Genomic DNA, 15,501 nt, shown 5'->3' with positions numbered 1-15,501 from the left:
CAGAGACCACTTCAATATCAGCAGTCCCTTGGCTCCTCCTCCTCCAGGTGAGTGTAATAACAGCGTTGCACCTCCCAGGAGCACTGCCTGATGGAACCTGCAGTCCACGAGGTCCCGTATACCAGTGTATGGGACAACAGACTCACTTTCGTGCCCCCAATTGCTTGGCGGTTCTTGCACTCCACCACAGGGGTCCTGGGCATATTATTCCGGCCATTACCTTCGAATGAGCCCTTATCAGGCAGCGCAATGCCGCCTCCTCTCTCCCCTTCGCGCAGACACACACCAGCTGGTTAGTACCTCTGCTAGGGGGGGGCGCCGTGTTGTGCTTCTCACACTCCACCACAGTTTTTGCTGATCACACGGAGCTCCTGAACGAGAGGGCGTGCCCCTTCCCGGTATCAGCAGAGACCCGGCTACACATAGAAAACCAATGCTGACCTCTTTAGAAATCAGCGAGACACATGCTCCGGGCTCAAATGAAGGATTTATTTGGCAAACACGCAGTCGCTTCCTGAAGTCTGTGAAACGCCATGGCAGACGCGTTTCTGGCCCCATTGGCCGTCATCAGTGCCAGTCCCACAAGAAAACAAAATTTCAAGCGCTCCAGAGACCACTTCAATATCAGCAGTCCCTTGGCTCCTCCTCCTCCAGGTGAGTGTAATAACAGCGTTGCACCTCCCAGGAGCACTGCCTGATGGAACCTGCAGTCCACGAGGTCCCGTATACCAGTGTATGGGACAACAGACTCACTTTCGTGCCCCCAATTGCTTGGCGCTTCTTGCACTCCACCACAGGGGTCCTGGGCATATTATTCCGGCCATTACCTTCGAATGAGCCCTTATCTGGAGCGCAATGCCGCCTCCTCTCTCCCCTTCGCACAGACACACACCAGCTGGTTAGTACCTCTGCTAGGGGGGGCGCCGTGTTGTGCTTCTCACACTCCACTACAGTTTTTGCTGATCACACGGAGCTCCTGAACGAGAGGGCGTGCCCCTTGCCGGTATCAGCAGAGACCCGGCTACACATAGAAAATCAATGCTGACCTCTTTAGAAATCAGCGAGACACATGCTCCGGGCTCAAATGAAGGATTTATTTGGCAAACACGCAGTCGCTTCCTGAAGTCTGTGAAACGCCATGGCAGACGCGTTTCTGGCCCCATTGGCCGTCATCAGTGCCAGTCCCACAAGAAAACAAAGTTTCAAGCGCTCCAGAGACCACTTCAATATCAGCAGTCCCTTGGCTCCTCCTCCTCCAGGTGAGTGTAATAACAGTGTTGCACCTCCCATGAGCACTGCCTGATGGAACCTGCAGTCCACGAGGTCCCGTATACCAGTGTATGGGACAACAGACTCACTTTCGTGCCCCCAATTGCTTGGCGCTTCTTGCACTCCACCACAGGGGTCCTGGGCATATTATTTCGGCCATTACCTTCGAATGAGCCCTTATCAGGCAGCGCAATGCCGCCTCCTCTCTCCCCTTCGCGCAGACACACACCAGCTGGTTAGTACCTCTGCTAGGGGGGGCGCCGTGTTGTGCTTCTCACACTCCCCCACAGTTTTTGCTGATCACACGGAGCTCCTGAACGAGAGGGCGTGCCCCTTGCCGGTGTCAGCAGAGACCCGGCTACACATAGAAAACCAATGCTGACCTCTTTAGAAATCAGCGAGACACATGCTCCGGGCTCAAATGAAGGATTTATTTGGCAAACACGCAGTCGCTTCCTGAAGTCTGTGAAACGCCATGGCAGACGCATTTCTGGCCCCATTGGCCGTCATCAGTGCCAGTCCTACAAGAAAACAAAATTTCAAGCGCTCCAGAGACCACTTCAATATCAGCAGTCCCTTGGCTCCTCCTCCTCCAGGTGAGTGTAATAACAGTGTTGCACCTCCCAGGAGCACTGCCTGATGGAACCTGCAGTCCACGAGGTCCCGTATACCAGTGTATGGGACAACAGACTCACTTTCGTGCCCCCAATTGCTTGGCGCTTCTTGCACTCCACCACAGGGGTCCTGGGCATATTATTCCGGCCATTACCTTCGAATGAGCCCTTATCAGGCAGCGCAATGCCGCCTCCTCTCTCCCCTTCGCACAGACACACACCAGCTGGTTAGTACCTCTGCTAGGGGGGGGCGCCGTGTTGTGCTTCTCACACTCCACCACAGTTTTTGCTGATCACACGGAGCTCCTGAACGAGAGGGCGTGCCCCTTGCCGGTATCAGCAGAGACCCGGCTACACATAGAAAACCAATGCTGACCTCTTTAGAAATCAGCGAGACACATGCTCCGGGCTCAAATGAAGGATTTATTTGGCAAACACGCAGTCGCTTCCTGAAGTCTGTGAAACGCCATGGCAGACGCGTTTCTGGCCCCATTGGCCGTCATCAGTGCCAGTCCCACAAGAAAACAAAATTTCAAGCGCTCCAGGACCACTTCAATATCAGCAGTCCCTTGGCTCCTCCTCCTCCAGGTGAGTGTAATAACAGCGTTGCACCTCCCAGGAGCACTGCCTGATGGAACCTGCAGTCCACGAGGTCCCGTATACCAGTGTATGGGACAACAGACTCTCTTTCGTGCCCCCAATTGCTTGGCGCTTCTTGCACTCCACCACAGGGGTCCTGGGCATATTATTCCGGCCATTACCTTCGAATGAGCCCTTATCAGGCAGCGCAATGCCACCTCCTCTCTCCCCTTCGCGCAGACACACACCAGCTGGTTAGTACCTCTGCTAGGGGGGGCGCGTGTTGTGCTTCTCACACTCCACCACAGTTTTTGCTGATCACACGGAGCTCCTGAACGAGAGGGCGTGCCCCTTGCCGGTATCAGCAGAGACCCGGCTACACATAGAAAACCAATGCTGACCTCTTTAGAAATCAGCGAGACACATGCTCCGGGCTCAAATGAAGGATTTATTTGGCAAACACGCAGTCGCTTCCTGAAGTCTGTGAAACGCCATGGCAGACGCGTTTCTGGCCCCATTGGCCGTCATCAGTGTCAGTCCCACAAGAAAACAAAATTTCAAGCGCTCCAGAGACCACTTCAATATCAGCAGTCCCTTGGCTCCTCCTCCTCCAGGTGAGTGTAATAACAGCGTTGCACCTCCCAGGAGCACTGCCTGATGGAACCTGCAGTCCACGAGGTCCCGTATACCAGTGTATGGGACAACAGACTCACTTTCGTGCCCCCAATTGCTTGGCGCTTCTTGCACTCCACCACAGGGGTCCTGGGCATATTATTCCGGCCATTACCTTCGAATGAGCCCTTATCAGGCAGCGCAATGCCGCCTCCTCTCTCCCCTTCGCGCAAACACACACCAGCTGGTTAGTACCTCTGCTAGGGGGGGGCGCCGTGTTGTGCTTCTCACACTCCACCACAGTTTTTGCTGATCACACGGAGCTCCTGAACGAGAGGGCGTGCCCCTTCCCGTTATCAGCAGAGACCCGGCTACACATAGAAAACCAATGCTGACCTCTTTAGAAATCAGCGAGACACATGCTCCGGGCTCAAATGAAGGATTTATTTGGCAAACACGCAGTCGCTTCCTGAAGTCTGTGAAACGCCATGGCAGACGCGTTTCTGGCCCCATTGGCCGTCATCAGTGCCAGTCCCACAAGAAAACAAAATTTCAAGCGCTCCAGAGACCACTTCAATATCAGCAGTCCCTTGGCTCCTCCTCCTCCAGGTGAGTGTAATAACAGCGTTGCACCTCCCAGGAGCACTGCCTGATGGAACCTGCAGTCCACGAGGTCCCGTATACCAGTGTATGGGACAACAAACTCACTTTCGTGCCCCCAATTGCTTGGCGCTTCTTGCACTCCACCACAGGGGTCCTGGGCATATTATTCCGGCCATTACCTTCGAATGAGCCCTTATCAGGCAGAGCAATGCCGCCTCCTCTCTCCCCTTCGCGCAGACACACACCAGCTGGTTAGTACCTCTGCTAGGGGGGGCACCGTGTTGTGCTTCTCACACTCCACCACAGTTTTTGCTGATCACATGGAGCTCCTGAACGAGAGGGCGTGCCCCTTGCCGGTATCAGCAGAGACCCGGCTACACATAGAAAACCAATGCTGACCTCTTTAGAAATCAGCGAGACACATGCTCCGGGCTCAAATGAAGGATTTATTTGGCAAACACGCAGTCGCTTCCTGAAGTCTGTGAAACGCCATGGCAGACGCGTTTCTGGCCCCATTGGCCGTCATCAGTGCCAGTCCCACAAGAAAACAAAATTTCAAGCGCTCCGAAGGGTGCACCTTTGTCGAGGGGCAACTTGGAGCAATGATATTAAACGCGACAGCCCAGCTGCGAAAGGCGCACCATCCCGTGATTACTGGGGGGTCCCGAGGCTCAGAATATTCGGAGTCTCATGTGGGAACCGGTAGCTGACAGGATTATGGCTTGGTACGAGTCGCCGAGGCCCATCCAGGGCTTTCATGGGCAGTTTTAATTTATCGTGCATCCATCTATGGATTTTTGTATGTGACACAGACTACAATGCCCAGTGTACTTTGCGTTTGAAACCCAACTGTGGGGAATTAATTTTGAATATGGGCGTGTCATAGCACGAACTTTCGCCGAGCCTCTGATGAAGAGTATTTAACTCAGAAACGCGTCAGGCTTTTTAATGATCGGCTAAAGAACTGTGAAACCTATCGGAGGACGAATTCCTGCCTTGCCTGGTGAACGCCGTTGTGGGAGCTACTGGAGGGTGCACCTTTGTCGAGGGGCAACTTGGAGCAATGATATATATATATATATATATATATATGTATATTTCCATGTAAGGCGCTGTTTAAATCCAAAAAACAACACGCCACGGGCCAGAACTTCTTAAAGTGTGAATATTTATTTACTCAAACAACAGCACTCTACACATCTTGTAGAGTCTGTTCCTTGCTCACAAGTCTGCGGCTTGAGTTTCCACGCAACAGAGTGTTGGAATATATATATATATATATATATATATATATATATATATATATATATATAGGGATTGAAATCATTTGGATGTGAAAGCCGGTTTGTAAAATAAAGAGTTCTGGTGAACTTTCCTTTGTGGAGTGGCGTCTTCAAGCTTCAGGGCAAACTTTGTTGGAATATATATATATATATATATATATATATATATATATATATATATATATATATATATATATATATATACTAAGATTACTAAGATTTTCTAGGTGCCTTGTAATTTTACTGCAAACCAACTCTGAAAACTGATCCAGACTTCAGTACAGTTCACCATCTTTCACTTGTATAGGCAGAGGATTCTCTTTGCCACAATCCAATACTGAAAGGCATGCGCATGGTTGAAAATGTACAAACAGTTGCTGTTATGACACCAAACAATCGCCCCACCTTACACCCATTAAGGCTACGTGGGTTGTGAAAGTTATTTGTTATAAAAAATGGGTCACGGTTCTGGAATATTTGGGAAAGCACTGCTCTAGGTGTTTCAGCCTCCACTGTACATGTCACAAGTTGGAAAAATGGTAAAGTCTCCTGATGGTAATTACCCTGAGAATTAGGTGCAGTTGTATGGATTTCTACTGTAATCTTCCTTTTCTTAGAGGAGTGTCATGGTCCCACTTAGACTGTTTACAGGGACTGCCAAATCTTATTGAACATGTTCTTGCAAAAAGGTCCAGAATTCGGGAATTATCTGAGAAATGTATGAGTTTAAACTCAATTCCAGTAATTCGTCATTCCAAATGGTACATTACCAATCCTGGTGGTATTGATAATTTGGGGTGATAACTTACTACCTCAGGATAACCAATCTCGTGTTTTGAGGCTCTTAGTTCCCAAAAAGCCAGAATAAGTGTGCAAATTAGGGTATAGAAACAGTAAACATTTAATGGATCTGGATTCGAAGGGATTGCTCCATTTGGAAAAATAATGCCCAGTTGTAAAAAGTAAATGAGCGGGCACCTTGGAATTGGAAAACAGTCATACACTGGCAGCTACTAAATCTGCAAAAAATCTCCTGATTTAGGGTCAGCAGTACCCAGTAAAATAATATAAATGCATTTTTTTTGTAGAAATGTCATACATAGGCTCAGAAGTATTATTTCAATCTCATATAAAGTGTATCAGTGTCATAGGCACAAGCCTGTGAATCGGCTCTAAAGTCAACAAGAAACTCTATGATCCAAACCATCTTAACATTCCAGCGCGTCCATCGAAAAATAAATACCGTATTGCTTTCTCCTTTATTGGTTGTGTGCAGTCCATTCAAGATGAAAAAGCGTGTTTCAACCAAACGAATCCCTGTGCCAAACAGTTTAGATTAAATAGAAAGAAAAACAGACGCTCTGTCACAGGAGGGATTTATCAAGTCGGATTTTTGCATTGATATCCCTTGAACACACTCCTAATGTGTCCAATCATGTTTGAATTCAGCATCTTGTATCATGAAATGTCGCCAAGATATTTTGTCATCACTGTATCTTAGTCATTGAAAACCCAGAATATTTTGGTCTGAGTCTGATCTACTTCTTAACCAGTGTTCTCTTTGTTTCCTCTTAGTTCTTTATCTTACTCCTGATCATCCTCTTGGCAGAGGTAATACTGGCTGTATGCCTCTTCATCTATGAGCCACAGGTGAGTGTTGAAATATCTGACCATTAGTTGTGCAAGGTTTGGAGAAAGCTCTTGCAATGATTACCTAATGTGCAAACAGAAAGATGAGTCTTCCGCTTTAATTGTCGGAAAATGCTTCACTGCCTTGTAAAGGGGTTTTTGAGGTACAGTTTAATAGTTGTTTTTACTTTAAAAAACACTATGGCTGGAATTCTTGAACAGCTTTCTGTTCCTGCAGTGTAGGTGTGTATAATACTTCCTTGCCAGGCTCGTAGGGATGGATGCCTGGGACACCGTAACAGAGCTGGCCATTGCAGGGAAGTCCCTTGGGACCATACAATGGCTCCAGGACAAAGACGTGCAACCACTTCACCTTTTAATTAAACGTCCGAGGAAATCGGGTCCCCCGGGCCTGATAAAGGCTCAGGGATATGGGCTGTGCACTCCACCCCTTAATTTTTTAATTGGTTCCAGGGGATGGGGTCCCCTCATGCCTCAGTGAGGCTCGGGGATTGGGGCTGCTCGCCTCTTCCCCTCAATCTTTAGCTCAAACCTGGGAGATGAGGTCCCCAAGGCCTGAAAATGTCCCAGGGAGTGGGCCGTACACCCCCCTTTCCTCATCACATAGTACCTGTCGGGCCTTGAAGAGGACTAACCAAGTTAGGCAGTGCGCAAAGGGCATCTTGGCACATGACATTGCCCGTGGCATCACAGGAAGTGTCATCATAAGAAATTACATCAGCCCTTAAGACCTCAGACATATGGTTAGCAGGTCTATCATGAGTGCCTTCGAGAGCATTACAAGATTTAACAAATGGGAACTGATCAGTACTTAACCTGTGACTTGAGCTCCCTGTCTGAAGAAATGAACAGCCATATGTTTATGAAGTTTGATGCCTGACTAACTACAGTAGACTAGTTCTACAAACTAGGCATTCAAAACATGGCACTAAGAAAAAAGCAGAGTGCATGCATTGCTTTAACAAAACTAGAAACTACAAATATACATATCAAAACTATAAACAATATTAACCTAAAAACATACCACCATTATATACAATGACAGTTGTAGCACTGTGATCATTCTAAAAAAATGTAAGTTACACACTGTATTTGGTATTCTGGGCATGGTAAATAATATTCCCTATGAAAGATACAGTTATAACTGGATATTCTTCACTTATATTAGTTCTGACATTATAGACCAGACCATGCTGTATTGTAGCAGGATGTTTAACCATAAGAAAAGAGTTATATGGACACCTTGCAAAGAATTGAATCACTAACACTTAATAAAACTCCATGTATAAGGTATTTTTGTTGTGATGGGCAGTAGGATCTACCTTCCTAGAATAAGTATTATCCACATGGTGATGAGCAGCCAGCCAGCCACCTGTTGGCATATGGCAATGGAATTCAAGGAGGCAGAGGAGGACTCATGAGATCTATGAACATTAGTGATGAGAGACGTACAATACCAAGATAGTTTTGTATTGTGATGCTATCAGGTTCATGTTGCAGAAACCCCTTTCACAGTCACCTGAGGTCACTAGTAGTGAGTTTATGGCTCTCAAAACAGCTTGCATTTCTTCTGTAGTCTCATTCTGAAAATTCTCAATATAGTCCTTGAAACTTTTTGATATGAGTGTATAAACAAGAGAGAAACTCTTGGGCAGGTCATAACACAACGTGAGCGATCTGCCTTTGTCTGAGGGGCCTGCTAGAAGTGTTGTTTTTTTTTGCAGGCATTATTGTAAATAGGGTCCTTAGGTACATGGAGAGCCAGCACTAGCCGACCATACATTGGTGACCTGTGTCTGCTGTGTGAGCGTGAACTCTTCAGCTATAACCCAACACCATACAATGTGCTAAAATATCAGTAAAAGGAGACAGGAATAACATTTCCGCATTCGAAACTTACGTGGGTGACATCAGTAAAGAAAATATATAGAACGCTGGGGGGATTTTAAATCCCTAGTAAAAGCCTTAAATATATCAAGTAAAATATTGAACAATGTTGACCCGATCATTAAGCAGTTTGAGTTCAAAGTTAGTGAGTTAAAAGTCTACTACTGCAGCGATTGTGTAGCATGCAGATACGTTCCAGTCATAGCAGCACCACCTCAGACTTTCACCATTGTGAAAAGTCGATGTAACTAGAAACGCAGAGCTGAATAAGCAACATCTACAGTTATGAGGCAGGTGTATTGAGTGGCAGGAGACCCGAGCGACTGCAGAACACAGTGCTGAAACGTGTCAGACCGATAATTGGTGAAGGCATGGGTCACAAAGTGAGTGCCATCCTTGCCACGTTTGGAAAATATCCAGCATGGGTGCAGATATTGTGAAGTGGTTTACAAAGCCAAGGGCCAAGAAGTACACATTCTTACACTCCTGATTTAGGCAGAAGACTCACACTTTTGTAAGCTACACGTAAAACAATGTTGGCTTTGCTCAGTTTAAAAATTCCTTTACCCAAAGATCGAACAAACTAACTCCAATGGCAGCCCACTCTACCAGAAGTTCTATTCCACGTGCATCACATGCTCATGTAGATCTGACTGTTTTGGCAGCTTGTGCTCTCTATGTGAGGTATGCTTACCCAGCCATACCCACCACTTAATGTGTCTGTGGTAGGCACCTGTACTCATCTTAGGAGATTGGGGCTCATTTTTCAATAACAGATGTTTCAGAGCAAGAGAAAAAACAGAAAGGGAAGAAAGATGGAGCAAGAGAGGTAGGAAAACGATGAGGACAGATGTGTGGATCGAACAAATACTTTGAAGGATAAGATAAAGTCAAAGCAAGTGTAGGGTAGTGAATAAAAAAGGTAATGGCAACCTTGGCATTCAGCAGTGGGACCCTAAGAAAACATTTGGGGCTCTGTATTTATGTTTTTACAATTTACAGTGCCCCCTCAAAACGCTGTCCTCTCCACATTTAGCAACAGATATCTCTTATGTTTGTATTGTTGGCATCATTATAGTTAAAAGATCCTCAAATTCACCACCAAACTGAAGGAAAGCTCACCCTGGAATCAGTACCCCCACAATACCCACACGAAGAATGGACCAGTGTTAGACCTGTTGGCCTTAGGGTGGTCTTCCCCAAATGTTTTCCCTTACTCCTCCATTTTTACTGACCTCCTTTTTGTTGGCCTTAGGGCTCTGTGCACCTTACCACTGCTAACCAGTGCTAAAGTATGCGTGTTCACGCCCGTGTTAACAATGGCTTACACCAACTTGCCACATTTAATGTACTTATTATGGAATTTAAGTTAAGTTTAAAGTTGTCGCCTTTGCAAATATTCCAGTGGGAAGCATTTACATAGGACTTTGAATGCAAAGCATGATATTTACGAGGGCCGAGTAACCCTCAATGACCAAGACATGATTTATGAGACATGAATCCCTGGAGAAGTATGGAAGGGGACATTACTATACTTAAAGATTGTTTTTAAACATGTGGCTTTGAGTGTGTAATTTTAGATCTTTGTGGAGCAGCAGAGGACTTGAGTTAGATTCCAGTCTAGTCTTTACTTGTACCATCAAGATGTTAAATGGGATTCTGAAACACAACAAACGTTATTAATTAAATACAAGAATAGCACCTCAGTGGCATTGACTGAATGTTGTTTTAAAGAGCACTCATTGAGATGGCGTGGCCAAGATGGCGGCCTGATCGGACGTGTCTCTACTAGGCTCTCTGGCCCTGAACCCCAACGCCCTGTCCTACCCGAGTGAAAGGTCCCCCTACATACACTAATTCCTCGACCGGAGCTGAGACAACTAGCGCTGGTGCCTTCCTGCTACAATTCGGACCGGGCTGCTTCCCCGCACCCGGTGACATTCACCGGGTGCTTCGCCTGCATCCGTCGGAGACATGGCGGCTGCGAGCGCCCGCCGCTAGGACTGGGCCCAGTGTCCTCTAGCCCGAGTCAGAACTGCTGAGGGGGCCGGGCGCGGGTTCCGCCGCCCGAGAAACCACAAGGAAACAGCAGGTGAGGCGAGGCGGACCTCCGGAGGAAGCGGACGATCGAGAGTCCGGTGCGCGACAGCTCGAGCGACTGGATCACGCGAGCCCCCGGCTCGGGGCCTAGTCCGGGAGGCGGCCGGGACTGGAGGGCTCCTCCCACGTACCGGGCACTTGATATACCCCCGGAGCAACAGCGGACGCCCGACATCAACGACAGCGGCCCCCGCCGCCGCCAAAAGACTGTATACTGCTACACTGTGAGCGGGGTGCACAGGGGCAAGGGCCTCAACTTTGGGAGGTCTGCGGTCGAGCGCTAGCAGGCAGAGGCGCAGCGGACCCGTACCTCCCTCGGACCTGGGCGGCCCCGCCGGCCGTTGTACAGAGCCTGCCTACCCTCTCCACCCCCCCCCCCGTCAGGGAGCTGGAGTCGGCGGTCCCGATTTAGGCCTGCCCCGGGGAGGTCCCGGCGGCCGGAGTGGGGGCTCCATCTTAGGCTCAGATCAGCAACGGACAGTCACCGCCATTTTGGGCCGCACAGGGCTCGTCAGTGAAGACCCGAGGACCGGGAGGGGAGTCTCTGAGACGGGAGGTGGGGCCCCGCTCCCCGGCAACGCAGACGGTGACACGGCGGACCGTGCCTGGTCCCTTTGGCCCACATCTTCCACGTCGATCAGGCTGCACAGAGACTTCAATTAGGACTTACAGCAGTCCCCACGGCTGAACCGGCGGAGTGGCCCGCGGACCTCCCGGCCTCTGGCGCTTACCACGCAGGACTCTGCGGCGCCCCAGAGGCCTCAACAAAGACTGTTCCCGTCAGCCTCATAGGGCCTCTTCGACTTTTACGTCGGGGCTCCTGCATCCCCACACTCCAGATCAATGGCTTATGCGGGGCGCAAAGGGTCTCGCAATATCGTGGATCTTCTCCACAAGGGGGTTCCCAAAGGGGAGAAAGCCCGGACTGCGACGTCCCCGAAGGTACCGGCTAGCCCACAAGAACAGGATGACGAGACCGCTCCCATCACCATAGCCTTCCTGGCCTCCCTCTTTAACACACTGAGGGATGACTTCCAAGCCCTAAAACAGGAATTGGCAGGAGAACAGCGGGAGCTGCGTCGAGATCTAGACGGCCTGGGAGAGCGTGTGGCGGCGGTAGAAGAGGCAGACCAGTCCCGCAGCATGGAAATAGAACGGCTGCAACAAGAGGTCCTTCGCCTCCAAGACCAGCAAGTGGACCTACAGTCGCACTCAGAAGACCTTGAGAACCGCTCTCTGCGGAACAACATACGGGTCTGGGGGGTCCCGTTGAAGTCCGAGGGGAATTACATGGTTGAGTACCTGCAAGACCTATTCCGGGAGATCCTAGCGGAGTCAGAGGAGTTTGAAATACGGATCGACCGAGCACATAGGGTCGGCATGGCACGAAGGGCGCCGGCTCCCTCACCGGACATATTGGCCTTCCTCCCGGATTTCCCCCTGAAGGAACGTATTTTAAGAGAGGCACGAGCGAAACAACAGATTCAATTCCGGAATGAACCTGTAGCCCTTTTTCAGGACCTTTCCACCATCACCCTACAGAAACGCAAATCCTTCCGGGTTGCGATGAACTTCCTGCGAGACAACGGGATACCCTACTCCTGGGGCCATCCGTTTCGTCTGATCTTTCGGTGGAAGGGATCTCTGCACCAACTCAGGTCAGTCCACGACACTTGTGCTTTACTAGGCATCGACCTGCCGAAGGAGATGAGACTAAGGACGCTTCTCCGAGCAGATCACAAGAATACCCCACACTAAGATCAGGGGAGGGCTGGCAGACGGTGCGACGGAGGCGATCCCCGAGGTCTATCCCGAAACCTGACCCTGCCACAGTCGCTCAAGAACAAGAGGCAGCTGTGCAAGAAGTGACGGATAATACAGCGACTAAACTGTAAGACTAAGTTGTCCAGGGGTACGCCTTCACATTATAGCTTTGCCTGGGGGGATGGGTCGGGGGCCGCCGATTTGGCCGCTGCCACGTTACCCTCCACATTGACTTACTACGGACCTGCGCCGTGCACAAGTAGGCCCGAGACTATGAGTAGTTCTTTTCTCAGGGGTTGTTCTGGGGAAGTTGGGGGGGCAGACAGGGGTAGGGGGGGGGGGGGGCTCATTTGGGGTTGAGGGGGTTTGGTGGGGTTGGTTGGGTTGGAGGGAAGGGGGGGGTTCCGGGTATGGGGGGGCGGATGGAGGGATGGGTGGTCCAGTGTCCTGTTCTACACACAATGGTCAGTGCACGACCCTGATGTCCCACGCCTCCTCAGGCGCTCTTACCAGCCGTTGCTTTCTCCACAGATATCATGCCACCTACCACTCTTAAAATCCTGACTCTGAACGTGTGGGGTCTCAATAATCCTGTCAAGAGATGTGCAGTACTGTCCATGCTAGAAAACTCAGGGGCAGACATCTGTCTCCTACAAGAAACACACCTGCTAACGCGGGATTGCCACTGCCTACGGTCCCGAAAATTCCTCACTCAGCTTTTTTCCTCTGGTCCTAATAAGACCGGGGGAGTAGCGATTTTAGTAGCACAGGCATTTAAGGGTAAAGTCTTACACAAATGCGCTGAACAGAGGGGGAGGCTGTTGGCATATCGCTTTGCTTTGGGAGGGCTACTGTTCACTATTGGGTCCATTTATAGTCTCCACTTCGCCCTGACGGACATCACCCCCACCCCGGACAGACATATCGTTCTGGGTGGGGACTTCAATATGGTGTTTGACACGGTTTTAGATAGGTCAACTCAATGCTCTCCCCAGGCAGGGGCCTTCTCTGCCGATTGCAGGGCCCGACTCACTGAGCTGGATCTCCATGACCTTTGGTGGCGCACACACCCAACTGACAGAGAATATTCTTACTACTCCAACGCCCATAAGACGTACGCCAGGTTGTACCACCTCTTAGCCTCTGGTCCGGTCTGCTCTCTAGCCACATCGACAGAGATAGGAGTACTATCACTCTCAGACCACGCGCCGGTTACCACCACCCTCACACTTCCACCCGCCTCAAACCCCCTCAGGGTGTGGCGCCTCCGAGACACCCTGCTACATAGAAAAGAGGTAGTAAAACGCATTCAGGACGTAATTCACGACTATCAGTCACACAATGCGAACGACGACACAACACAGGCGACACAATGGGCAGCCATGAAGGCGGTGCTCCGGGGGGAGTTCATAGCCATCTCTGCGGCGGAGAATAAGGATAGGCAGCTCAAACGCGACGAACTTACTCACCAGGTGAGGAAGTTAGAACGCATTCACCAACGGACCGGGGCTCCTCGGATCTGGAAACAGCTTAAGGCGGCCAGAAACCAGCTGACCGCATTGGATACAGATCGGGCAGAATATGCAGCCTTACGGCTGAGACCTGCCTATTACACGGGAGGGGACAGATGCGGCAGGCTGCTGGCCAGCAGGCTCCGTGTCTTACAACACCAGCAGACAGTGAAGGAACTTTCCTGCTCAATGGCGGTTACGGAAGACGCGGAAATAGCGGACACGTTCCGAGAGTTCTACAACTCTCTCTATGCCGGGGACCGCCTTGACAGCGAGGAGGCGGCTGAATATCTGAACTCGGTGGCACTCCCCTCCCTAGAACCCTCACAAGCGGAACACCTCGACAGAGACATCCGCATAGAGGAAGTGATCTCAGCTATAGCTAAAATCAAACCGGGGAAGGCCCCGGGACCGGATGGTTTCACGGGTCTTTTCTATAAATCCTTTTGTACCATCCTGGCTCCGATCCTCACCCGTCTGTTCAACACCTTCTCGGAGCCAGGAGCTATCCCCCGTGACCTCCTGCAGGCATCCCTCTCAGTCATTCCCAAACCAGGGAAAGACAAATCTAAATGCAGCTCGTACCGTCCCATTTCGCTACTAAATGTTGATCTCAAACTATACACGAGCATTTTGGCGGCCCGCCTAAGCCCCCACTTGCCAGGCCTTATAGACCCAGACCAGGCAGGATTCATTCCTGACCGCCAAACGGTCGATCACACCAAACGAGTCACTCACCTGATAGAGAAGACCTCCCGCACCCCCGGGGAACACATGCTGCTGGCGATCGACGCTGAGAAGGCGTTCGACCGCGTCCATTGGCCGTACCTGGAGATGGTCCTCTGGAAGGTTGGCATCGGTGAGAAATTCAGCACCTTCATCTTCAATTGCTATACTTTCCCTACAGCAGTAGTTCGTGTTAACGGCTACAGCTCCCGGAGCTTCCCCATTGAAAGGGGTACGAGGCAGGGCTGCCCTCTGTCCCCTCTGCTCTTTGCTCTCTATATGGAGCCACTAGCCCAGAGGATCTGCCAAAATGCTGCTGTGACGGGGATAAAATTTGGTGGTTACACTCACGCCATTAGCCTTTATGCGGATGGTGTCCTACTCACACTTGCCGACCCACGGACAGCCCTCCCCGCAAGCCTGACAGAGCTAGAGCAATTTGCGGCGGTGGCCGGCTTCAAAATGAATGCTGACAAATCATTGGCCCTTGATCTTTCCCTGACACCCTATACCAGAGAACATCTTCAGTCTACCTTGCCCCTCCAGTGGGCGTCGAGGGCAGTACCTTACCTAGGGATCCAACTGACTCCCGTACTCCCTGCAATGACAGCGGTTAACTACACCACGCTACAAAAGAAGGTTCGCAGGGAGTTGTACAGGTGGAGACGCCTGCCCCTCTCTTGGCTGGGCAGAATAGCGGCTGTCAAGATGACAATTCTACCCCAAATTCTATACCTCTTCCGCGCATTGCCACTCCAACTCCCAGTGGGTTGGATCCGGCAGGCGCAGGCGGATCTCGCCCGCTTCATATGGCAGGGTAGGAAGCCCAGGATGCGAAGGGCCGTGTCCATGCTCGCCCCCAGAGGAGGGGGGGTTAGGTATACCGGACCTACACAAGTATTT

General features: G+C 50.3%; 1 protein-coding gene across 2 annotated transcripts in view; it reads left to right on the top strand.

Annotated features, from left to right (window-relative positions):
* CD53 (CD53 molecule) overlaps nt 1-15,501 on the top strand; it is a 197,128-nt gene that overhangs the window by 144,989 nt on the left and 36,638 nt on the right. For both annotated transcript variants that reach the window (XM_086923094.1, XM_086923093.1), the window contains exon 4: nt 6,536-6,610. In XM_086923094.1, coding sequence (XP_086779220.1) covers nt 6,536-6,610 — 75 coding nt within the window. The remainder of the gene's footprint in view (nt 1-6,535; nt 6,611-15,501) is intronic.

The sequence above is a fragment of the Lissotriton vulgaris genome, chromosome 5 (genome assembly GCF_964263255.1).
Source record: "Lissotriton vulgaris chromosome 5, aLisVul1.2, whole genome shotgun sequence".
NCBI classification, from domain to species: Eukaryota; Metazoa; Chordata; class Amphibia; order Caudata; family Salamandridae; genus Lissotriton; species Lissotriton vulgaris.
This window is presented reverse-complemented; position numbering and strand designations above follow the sequence as displayed.